General features: G+C 31.8%; 1 protein-coding gene across 1 annotated transcript; it reads right to left on the bottom strand.

The window, feature by feature from the left end:
- Window positions 1–332: 332 nt before the first annotated feature.
- Window positions 333–12,081, bottom strand: LOC139504482 (kin of IRRE-like protein 1). The gene is made up of 8 exons (XM_071294586.1): window positions 11,958–12,081; window positions 10,301–10,606; window positions 9,461–9,778; window positions 8,407–8,658; window positions 6,188–6,472; window positions 5,481–5,816; window positions 4,196–4,234; window positions 333–1,452 (listed from the first exon to the last, which is right to left on the bottom strand). Exons 1-8 carry the CDS (start codon window positions 12,022–12,024, stop codon window positions 1,019–1,021), a joined length of 2,037 nt encoding a protein of 678 aa, XP_071150687.1. The 5' UTR covers window positions 12,025–12,081; the 3' UTR covers window positions 333–1,018.
- Between the last annotated feature and the right edge of the window lie 280 nt (window positions 12,082–12,361).

A 12,361-nucleotide genomic window follows, 5' to 3' on the forward strand; every position in this document is an offset into this window, starting at 1 on the left:
TTTTCCCTCCTTTTTACAATATTTTATAACATATACAGGCAGATTGTTGCCATGAATACACTCAAAAGAAATTATATTTTACCATTTTATATTCTGAATATAAAATTTATTGAAGATTCTGATTACATACATATGCCCATATATGACATAAACATTAAGCTTGAAATTGCAAGAAAGCAATGTAAAGGGGATGGTAAAATTTATAAGGGCAAATTTTAATATTTTGTTCTAACTGTTTATTGCTACCTTATATTTGATGTATTTCCCTCAGTTTAAGTTGGAAACCCGAATTCTGTTTTAATCTCTATCGATTTATGAATTTTGAACAGCGGTATACTTCGGTTGCCTTTATTTATATATGAATAGAAAAGAAAAATGGAATAATAACTACAAAAGATAAGACATAAAACAATATCAAATCAGAATAACAAATACAACTTGGATAAACAAATACCAAGACACATATACACGTCATATATGATTCTATAAAGTTGATGAACTTTCAGAATAAAAGTATACAAAGGACCGAAAAGTGTTCATGGGTTGTATCTAACTCGACGATCTGTAAACAACATCAAATACTCAGACTTTTCTACCTCAGGAATAGATTACGATAGCTGTATTTGGCAAAACGTTTTAGAATTCTTGGTCCTCAATGCTCTTCAACTTCGTACTGTAGGCCTTTTAACTCTTTTTTATTCGAGTGTCACAATGAGTCTTTTGTAGACAAAACGCGAGTCTAGAGCAAATACACAATTTTAATCATGGTATCTATGATGAGTTTAACCGCTGTACAACAATAAGGATCTTATTCCATTTGTTATAGTTTTTTACACAAGTCTGATAATTTTGCCGATTAGGTCTAACATTGACCACCTCTTTTTAATGAACAAAAATTGTCTAATTCCATTTTTCTTTAAGTATAGAACGGTCATACATGTGTAAAGGGATTCCCTAGATTGTGTTGTTTAAAGTAACTATGAAGCATTAATTGGTGATAAAAGTGATGTAAAGTAATTCAAAAGATTTTCAAAAAGGTTTCACTTGATCTTGTTCCGTGATAGGCATGCTCATTATTGTCTGTTTGCACCTTATTCAGCTTTTCATATTGATTTCTAGATACAACAGTGGCAAATTGTTGGCAATGAATATCTTCATCTAAAACGTCTACTTCTCCTTTATCATCATTAACCGGGGCAGCGTATTCAGCAATACAACTGAAACTTCTATCAGTGTCTTTTTCAAGTTGAGTTTCTATTTCCTGGCTCATATTAATCTCTTCATAGTGTTCACCAAGTTGCGTATTGTAACTTGCAGAGGCCTCATTGAGATTTCCATCCGTTCCTACAGTCTTTCGATAATGTGTTCTGAAGTACCAACTGCACACGTGACTTACGAATAAAACTATAACAAATCCCACAATTAGGAGGGCATACTGCAGGTAGGATTTTCCTTAAATGAAAAAATATATGATTTATACAAAATGACCGCGAGCATCCTGTTCGATATTTGAAATGTCTTGGTAAAACAATAGGTATACATTAAAGTATCAACTTTATCTAAACATTTAAAATAAATAATCATAAAAATATGTTAAGAACATGTTATAAATTGAATGGGTCCAAAGCGCTTTTTGAATTTATCTTCACCAGGAACGATCAAAGTCGAATAATTGAAAGCTAAAAATGTATAATCCGAAACAGTTGAAAAGCTATATAATTTAAAACATTATAGCAAAATCTTTCTATGGCCAACTTTGCGTGAGGGAGTTGACTCCTAAGTTTCCCTAAATTTTCAAAATGTATTAACGGGCAAATTAACAAAGGTTTGTAAAAAGTGTTAATCATGTCAGAACCGAAGTACTGACTGCTGAGCTGGTGATATCCTCGGGGAATGCAAAGGTTTCGACCCGGTTCTTTAAAAAAATAAAAACAAAACGTATAAATTCAATGCGTCCAAAGCGCTTTTCTGGATAAACCTTCACCAGAAACGCTCAGAGCCGAATTGTGACAGTCAAGTATGTATAAGAGCTAAAGTATTTTTAACTAACCATTAAATTAAAGCCAAATCCAACTATGTTCAACTTTGCCTGAGTGAGTTGAAACCTAAGTTTCTTAATAATTTCAAATCATCGCAAACTTTCTTGTTATTCTAATTAAACCACTTACAACCATTCTTTCCTTAAAGTTTATCAATTTTATCAACAAAACAGACTCAAAATTAATATACTAGAACATGAATATTCCAAACATCCTTAGAACTGAATTTGTGCATCTTGAATTATAGATTAAATGAAACAAAAAACAAAAAACAAACGTTTTCTTTTTCAACAAACAATTGGTATTCCAATGGAATCCATTTGTGCTGACCTTCTTGCCAATTTGTTCCTTCATTCGCATGAGTCTGACTTCATACAGAAATACAAGAGCTTCTTTTGAATCATGAACAAAGCTAGCATTATTCTTTATTTTTATGTTCCGCAATAAAGACAATGTCGTCTCACTAAATTCTTCATAGTTGAAGGACTATATTGAACGGAACAATGACAATGAACTTAAAATAAAGGATACACTAGATAGAGTCAAGAATGCCTAACACCTTGACTTACATCTAGAAATTTGCAGTGAACATTGGTTGAGAACAATACGCCTTTACGCAAAAAAAGATGATTTTAGCTTCACAATTGTGAATTTTCCATTTCTGTGCAGCAAAATCTATCAGTGCCTTTATATGGAGTAAATACCTCACATTTGACATAATACTCCAGGGCTTGGTTTTCAGGAAACTTTTAATCCAAGTGTTTTCAAGTACTAAAATTGAATTGCACCTTCGATAATTTTATGGACGTCATTATGAACGTAACGGAATATCTTTTTCACAGATCCAATCGTTGTGAACGACATTTCTATCTTTTTTCTTCGTTATTTTCCCTAGTTCGACTTACCGAATTAGATCTAAGGTTTGTTCTTAAATGAACTTTGTTGGTACCACATACGAAACATGATCTGCATATCGTTCCGAAGCACCTAAGATCAATTTTGTTTTTTTGTGTAAATCGTTTTCTCAGTCCTTATATTTCTTTTCTGTTTATTTGTTTACTATTGATTGTCTATGACCTGTTTTGCCATTGAAAAATTTGTTATTTTTGATATATCAGTTTGAGTGTCCTTTTATTACCTTTTGCAAATCTCATAGACATATTTAAGGTGGTACCTAACACTACAGGGAGATAACTCTGTAAAGTAAGCTTAACGTTTTAATTACGTTGTGTTGTAAAAGGAATATTAAGCTTCTCAATGATCAAAATTGATGTTTGTCAAATTGCTATATAACCAGTGTAATTTTTCTGACAATACGGTTGGTTTAAATTTTTAATTTTTTTTCTATTTTTGTTCTATTTTTGATAAAGTGTCAAAGTAAATTCTTTGACAAATTTTATGAAAATTTAAAAAACGAGCCAAATTAATTTTAGTGAAAGTGGTGGTTACCACCTGAACATCAAAAGTTTGAAACGACATTGAACAGTACCTACCATGAATTTTTTAAGCAGTCCAGATATAAACTCAATTCTATTTCATTTCAAAAAGTTTTGTAATGATTAGAAATATTTGTATTCATTATTTTACAAAAAAATGAACCTTGGAATATTACAAAAGATAAGTAATTGCGATTTCGAAGAAATATTTTGATTGTAATCCTATATCAATATCTGATAAAACAAAAAATGGACAAAATACTGAATTAGTATTCATAGTTTTTTACGAGACGGTTTTGTCCGAATGATATTTTCCTAAATACATATATTTCGTATAAATTTCGGATTACATGTTCTATTGAACTGGTAAACCAATGACTCAATTTTGTATATCAATCTGCCTTTTCGCAAGCCAAAACAGCTATCAAGTAGTAAATAAAGAAATAAAGACAGCAATAGTATACCGCTGTTCGGAAGTCATAAATCGATTGAAAGAAAACAAATTCGAGAGAAACACATCAACTATAAGAGAAAAACGACAAACAACAGAAACACGTAAGTGCAACAGAAAAACAAATGACAATGTAACACACACAGAAAATGTCTAAAGAAAGTTTTAAGTGACGATGAATATATTAAAAGATTATTTTTCTTAATTGTGAAAATGTTTGCAAAATACTGTTTACAACGCAAACAGAAAATGAAGTAACATATACATACCGGATGACGCACTTGGTTCAGTTTTATTGGAATTATAACCTTAATACAAGAGGAGAATATATCAATAAAATATACATTTTTGTATGATTAAAAGTCATTATTATTTGGGAGAACATTATTTCAGTGGTTTTCGTTTATTGATGTGTTACATATTTGTTTTTCGTTCACTTTTTTTGTACATAAATAAGGCCTATAGTTTTCTTGTATGAATTGTTTTACATTTGTCAATTCGGGGTCTTTTATAGCTGACTATGCGGTATCGGCTTTGTGCATTGTTGAAGACCTCCGATGACCCTCAGTTGTTCCGTGTAATTTGATCTCTTTATGAGAAATGTCTCATTGACAGTCATACCACATCTTCTTTTTTATAATTACCACTTTTAACTGATGCAATATATCTTGAAACAGATTGTACCTTCTGCTGTTGACGTTTATGTGTTCAATTTAAAAAAAGTTTCAAATGAATATTATAAACAAAGTTGGAACAAAAATTCTTACCAATTATTCAGTTAGGGACATGTACAGTAGCATGTGTTATATTTATTGCATTGGAAACAATATCCCAACAGGTGTTTTTCATTCGTAAATTCTATTATGAAGGAATTTCTATTTCTTGACACTGGCTTGTATTTCCTATCTTGATTTCATTGATAGATGATTGCTGCTCCAATAAACCAAGAGTTTTAAATTGAAATTTTACGGATGCCATCACGAGTTGGTTGACCATTATGGAATAACCGTTTCACAGATGATAACGGCTATGTTATGTATGTCGTAACTTCTACAATACCTTTCACTATTCACGATTGTGACCTACCGAATTAGACTTTTAAACGGATTTGTAATAACATAAGCAACACGACAGGTGCCAAAGGTGGACCAGGATCTGCTTACCCTTCAAGAGCACGTGTGATCGCACCCAGGTTTTGGTGGGTTCGTGTAGCTTAGTCTTTAGTTTTCTATCTTTTGTCTTCAGTACTATCATTTGTCCGTTTGTCTTTTATTTGTAGCCATGGCGTAGTCAGTTTATTTTATATTTATGAGTTTGACTGTCCCTCTGGCATCTTTCGTCCCTCTTTTATAGAATGTCTACATGTAGAGTTTTTGCAACACGTTTTATTTCTTCTCTGCAAGGGGTTAATGTCTTTAATATTCCTCTGTTCTAAATTAGTATATTTGTCAGCATTTGTTTTTACATTTTGATACCAAATCAAATATATGAATAGTTTTTTCCATATCCTCAATATACATAAGGTAAAGTAACATAAAACGTCCACACATGTACCTTTATCTCTTAAATGTATGGTAAAATAAGCCTCTCCAAAAGAGTTTGCAGCTTCAAATGTATAATTAGTAAAATCTGAACTTTCTAACGGAGGAGTCACAAACAGAATTTGGTATCCATCAACCAGCGCATTAACTCCATATGCTGTATCTCGGAAAACTGCACTTCTCTCTTGAAAAAGGTGAATGTGATTCTTTTTGCAAAGTTTCCATTGGTTTGTAGAGCAACACAATCTGTCATATTTTGGAATGCTTGTTATAAACAAGTTTAAGGTTGCAATCTTATGGTATAATCCATATTGTACATTTTCATTTCTATCAACAAAGACTGGTAATCCTAAAATATAAGTCTACCTTTATTTTTTCAAAAGTTCCATCCAATATATATACATGATTAACTTGTAAAAGATAAAATGATGATTTTTTTAAATTAGACTGAAAATTGAAATCATCGTTTTCTGATATATCTAAAATATTCGGTTCTGAGCGTGCTTGATAAAGGTAAATCCAGAAAAGCATTTCGAACGCATAATGTTATTTAACGTGCTGTTCCCATTTTATCATGCATACCGCAATGCAAAATTAGGGAAACTATTTTTGACATAGTTAAGTATAGTTTTTTGGGGGATTTTAAGTTTTATTTTGTAAGGTATATATTCATACGAAGATATAGACATTATTCTGAATGGCAACCATTACTGTACCTACCTCCAGAATCAAAATATGCAGAACCGTGTTGATATAAATGCCCATCTGTGTCTAGAATACCATTTTCAGCTTTGCATTTATAAATCCCCCTGTCTTGATCGCTGAAATTTAATGGAAATATCAACTCCCCATTGGCTGAACCATTGAGGTACCGGATATGTTGGCCAAAATATGACATGTGTTGCCATTTATCAAATCGATACCTACTTGGATTTCCATTTGGAGAGCATACTAGTTTGAACTTCTTTTCAAAAAATATTAGAGTGACATTTATCACTGGTGCATCTACAAATACAATAAGTATGAAAGACACACATATGAAAGTTTTTGTTATAAATAAGGCATATTCTACTTTTCTGGTGTTGCTCTTAACGTATATCACTCCAATGTGTGTTATGCGACAATAAAACCTTTAAATATCAAATATTTGAATTATGTTCCGTCAAAAATTATAATTTTTTTCATAGATTTGTTTAAGAAATAATTCATGGGGGCTTGAATATATCGTGATTTTACCACGGGTTGGTCCTTTATGACAAATATTTTTCCCTGAGCGATAGACGCACTATTCAATTTGCGTAAAAGAATGGAGCAAAGTGAAAAAGTGAAATGCTTAACCTATTTACAATAACATATTTAGATATGTTTGGATGAATCTAAATGATAATTGTACTTATATGTCGTATTGGTATACACAAATGTCTTATACATAACCAATAAGACATATAAGTAACACATTTTAGCATCGTTTGTTTACGTGTCCTTGTTGTGATGATTTTCGGTTTAACAAGCGTGTATTTTCCCGTAAAATGCTTATATTCTGACGTCATTATTCTATGACGTCAGGTAGCTCATTCATAAAAGAGAATATAACGTGGGAGTACAATCGGAACATCCTAAAAAATATATTCATATTTTACCACGGGTGTGTACTCAAAGCGTTTGAAGGACGTCATGTTATAATCAAAATTGGATCCTTTTTGTCGATCAAGTTACATTGGGATATTCTTTTTCATTGCAATTAAATATAACTACTCCAAACTGCACAATTAGAAGTAAGAAAGACATTGATAAGTATACACATGAACGCTAAAAATCATTGTCATGTGTATGTGGTGAAACAAAAAGTTGGTGCACTGTTATTTAAGGTAACATGATACATTTGAAAAAACAACAACATTTGATTAAACATTCATATTCATATGATGAAATCATAATCTTTCAATTAGTTTAATTGAAGTCTGGAGCTGGCATGTCAGTTAACTGCTAGTAGTCTGTTGTTATTTATGTATTCTTGTCATTTTGTTTATTTTCTTTGGTTACATCTTCTGACATCAGACTCGGGCTTCTCTTGGACTTAATTTCAATGTGCGTATTGTTGTGCGTTTACTTTTCTACATTGGCTAGAGGTATTAGGGGGGGGGTTGAGATCTCATAGACATGTTTAACCCCGCCGCATATTTGCGCCTGTCCCAAGTCAGGGGCCTCTGGCCTTTGTTAGTCTTGTATTATTTTAATTTTAGTTTCTTATGTACAATTTGGAAATTAGTATGGCGTTATTATCACTGTACTAGTATATATTTGATCAGGGGCCAGCTGAAGGACGCCTCCGGGTCCGGGAATTTCTCGCTACACTGAAGACCTATTGGTGACCGTCTGCTGTTGTTTTTTTATTGAGCAGAATAAATCTCCTTAGTGTTATTTTTAAGGGCCAATTCCGATGATATTATCATTAGGACTGAGAGGATAGACTGTTTGCAATTTTCGAATCCAATTTAATTCAAATATTTTCCATGATGCATATGGTTTCAAACTTTGAAAATTATTCCACAGGCTGCTTATTAATAACCTCTAAAAATTGGACTATTTGAAAATAATAACAGGATGATTGTGCTTCGTAATGTGCTTACAAATGATAATTTATGAGTCTTTCAAAACAATCAAGGTGTTCGTGTGTGTGTTCAGATAGATATCGTCACCTACGAACGGAATACGGTATCCCAGTTTGTTTCATGTAAGTAAATATATAATGCAGTTAGTTTTTTTCAAATTTAAATAAAACTGTGACAATTAAACGTTGACCTTACCGGATTGGTGTTGAAAAGACGGTGACATATAAGTCATTTTTTTACATGACACTTATAGATAGAAAGGTAACCACGATTTTCATTATGAAAAAATATTAGCGATTGTAAGATAAGTAAGATTATTATACTTACAAAGTACTGAGATGTTGATTTTGTATGAACCGTCACCAAGTTCATTATATCCAAAACATGTGTATTCTCCAGTTTGTGATCGATCTATCTTTGTCACATTGTAAACAGAAACATTCGCTAGCACTCGGTTATGCTTTTGCCATGTGTATTTCTTAACTTCAGGATTTGCATCGGCATTACATTGCAATGAGATATCCGAACTTTCTCTTATCTCATTGGAAGGATACACTTTAGCTATAACCGTAGGTGTATCTGTCAAAAAAGATAGGATACTTATATAAATTAGAAATTATGAAATGGTACAATAAATGCATGACGTATATGTACTTCTGTGAATTTTAAATACAAAAATGCGTTTTAACTGAAACATGTGAAAGTGAATAGTCGATTTAAATGTTTAACTAGGGTTTATAATAATTTTACTATTCTAACAAAATTTTACACACCTGCTACAAGTATAGTGCGTTGTTTACAACCCTGCTATACCAAGGAATGCCACGATATACACCCTGATTAGTTTTGCGAGAATAGCGCGGTAATTTTTTAAAAACTATTTTACCTCGTGTAAATGGTACATTAACACCCTTCCACTGTCAAGTTCATTGTCTAACATGGATTAATGTGATTGACTTAATTTATTAAAGTAGAACACAACATTTTCTTTTTCCATATGGATATGTTTGTTAGAGGTATAACATGTATAAAGAAGCATAGTAATGTTATCTTCCATTTTATCGTACTTTCTATTTCAATTTCCCTATATTTGATATTAACGATCAATAATCATTCCTACAAAATTTGATAGGAATTGAACTGTTAAAAAATATTTCATGACATCATATCATTGATTAAAAATTAATATATAAGGTCGAATTTCTTTCCTTTTGATACGATAAAATTGAGAATGGAAATGGGGAATGTGTCAAAGAGACAACAACCCGACCAAATAAAAAACAACAGCAGAGGGTCACCAACAGGTCTTCAATTGAAGAGGAAGGGCTATACAGGTGTAGTGTTATTGTAAATGGATACATGTATCTATTCAAGTACATACAGTAAACATTGAGGTACACGGTCTCCGAGAGCGGTTCTTCTGTAATGGAACTTTCTGCTGAGCATGTGAAGTTATCCTTATTGTCCTCCCTGGATGATACAAATGAATATTGGATGATTGCTATTTCAGAAATGTTATCTTTTGAGATTGATAGAGAGACATTTTGGTTCTGAATGTTGATGCCGTTTCGCGTCCATTGTAAAGTTTCAACAGGATTTCCCCTTCTGACTGAACAAGACAAAATTAACTCAGTGTGTTCAATACTAAATATGTTATGTGTGTTTGTCATATTGGTAATAGTCAGATCTGTAGGCAATCCTGAAAAAAATGAAACATGATTTTATTGTAAAAAATGCTGTGTTATTTTAGTATAGATTTTTTTTTAACGTGGGTATTTTTATTGTATTTCTTAGTTAAGCATTGTAATCTGATACAGTGTATGTTTTATGTTTTTGTCTTTGATTTGTTTTAATTACCATGCTTAATGTGCAGCGCCTTAAAGAAATCTTAATTAATTTCATTATTATTATTGCAAGAACATTAACACAAAATGTATGCTATTTTTACTTTAAATTAATTATGATATATTATCAATGCTGACAATGCTGTTAATATGAAATTTGTTTAGTATAAAACAATATGACTTTACAAAAGTATTCCAACACACGAAAAATAAAGTTTTTCACGGACTCCAAAAGTCTAATTTTTGAAGATATTAAGTTACGCAGCAGGAATGTGGATTCTGTAAATTTACGAACTATGTTATTTCCCTTGTGTTATAGCACATTTTTCAGAGGTTGAAAGAAACAAAGCAGTCTAAACATTTATAGTATATCTTACTTTCTATTTTTAATTCTGTATCATATTCACGAGGAGATCCATTTACAATAACACTACATCTGTATAGCCCTTCGTCTTCAATTGTAATATTAACAATTTGTAAATAGAATTCTCCACTAGAATGCTTTCCGGTAATTTCCAATCGATCACTTTTCCTTAGATCATTATTTATTTCTTTACCATCAGTATATGGAATAAGATTAGGTGGTCCAAGCCACGTCACTGAAGAATCATCAGCACCTCTAGGACAAAACAGTACTGTTTCTTCTCCGATTCGACAGTAAACTTGATCTTTCTGATTGTTTCCTGAAAGAAAAACGATCCGATATCCGACCCCAATTCAATAAAAAGATACAATCGGAATAGGGCACAGTTTAGATAAAACAAATGATATCTTAAGATCCGAAAATGTGAAGTTGACAATTGAATAGTTTAAATAATTACGTTTGTAATCTGCAGGAGATAACTGTATTTTATTCTAGGAACCGATGGAATCCATTAGTGACTTTGGGAACACAAATTAAGTTTACTGGCGACGCGTTAGCATAGCCATTAGTATTTACAGTCGTTCATCGGTGTCATTATCGAGTAGAATATCAAGATTTAATAGTATTCGTAAGCTCGAGGTGCACACTGTGCACTTTTCGAAATATCGACTCCGTGTTGAAATATCAGTCCATAAAACTCAACAAAAAAGATGTTAATAAAAATGGGTGCAGCATTATGATGATAGAAAAATGTTACGATGACAACTTTACAAAATTACACTTTAAGCAAAATTGACGATTAAAGGCTCTTCACAATTGTAGAAGTCAATGTTGTTTATGTACTTTTAATCGTAATTGGCTATTTGCAATTGAAATCCGTCAAAAATTTCCTTTTTGGGGAAATGAAACTTTACATGACTTGTGTAATGATGTATAAATGTATTAACGGAGAATTGAGGTACAAATGTAAAGGTGTGTTATTAACCGGGGACTAACAAGCTCCTTGCTGCTATTGCATGCTAGTAAAGCACACTTCATGAAAATGCACGTTTGGTTTCAATGTGATAAAATTCATCAACGGTTTTTGAAGTTGTTTTTGCTTATTGTGTTTGTATTGTTGGGGATCTGTTGTTTAGCTGTTCGTTCGCGCAATCTAGGAATAATTAAGGTGTTGTTCTCTTCTTTTTGGTTGTTTAAAATTTCTTTGGTATCTTTTGTGTACAAGAATAGGTATATTCTTTCTCAATTTGATTCGTTCAAATAGATTTTCATTCAATGTTATGAATGAATGTACAAATCTGTTTTTTTAAACAAATTTAATTGTACATAGGTTCTGTTTCTAATTCCATGGAAAACAGATAATTATTTGAATGTATCATATAAAAATAACAATATGACAAAATTCAGACAAATTCCTGAGAGTTAAATACGTGTAACAATTTGTAATTCAGCTTCACGAACTTAATTGACATACATGCTAGAATATACATAGAAACAGGAAGATGTGGTATGAGTGCCAATGAGACAACTCTCCATTCAAAAAACAATTTATAAAAGTAAACCATTATAGGTCAATGTACGGCCTTCAACACGGAGCATTGGCTCACCCTTAACAACAAGCCAAAAAGGGCCGTTATATATTTGAAAAGGTGGGAGTTGTCAGAACTTACCTTTAGTAACAAATTGTGCATATCCTGCAGATACAATAACGGAAAATGTGAATATTATTACAGGCATTGTGAAATGCAACACACATTAACTATGGGGAAATCAAATATGAAAAAATTCCTATTTGAGTCAGTACTTAATATTTATTAATAATTTTAATCGCAACACTTTGAACCATTTCCTATGAAGTTATTGTTTTAATTACGAACGCTTAAAGTTTCAAGTGTTATAAAACAAATATTTCCTCAAACAGAGTTTAATGTTATATAGTATGGTAATGACAATCATCGTTTCCAACATCCACTATATTGATTATTGCACATGTGTGTGCCTGCATATGTTTCGTGGAAATATATATAAAAGCAAGACACTAATATCAATTAAAAACACTTAGATACAAATATAA

Source organism: Mytilus edulis, chromosome 14, assembly GCF_963676685.1.
Source record: "Mytilus edulis chromosome 14, xbMytEdul2.2, whole genome shotgun sequence".
Taxonomy (NCBI): Eukaryota; Metazoa; Mollusca; class Bivalvia; order Mytilida; family Mytilidae; genus Mytilus; species Mytilus edulis.

What these genes read in the sequence shown, in the direction of transcription:
- LOC139504482 (XM_071294586.1), bottom strand. Translation starts at nt 12,024, where the DNA reads ATGCCTGTAATAATATTCACATTTTCCGTTATTGTATCTGCAGGATAT. An exon ending in CGTGTACCTCAATGTTTACT is followed by an intron (nt 8,659 to 9,460) that starts GTATGTACTTGA and finishes CTTTTTTGACAG; the next exon opens with ATACACCTACGGTTATAGCT. An exon ending in TGCATATTTTGATTCTGGAG is followed by an intron (nt 5,817 to 6,187) that starts GTAGGTACAGTA and finishes CTTATATTTTAG; the next exon opens with GATTACCAGTCTTTGTTGAT.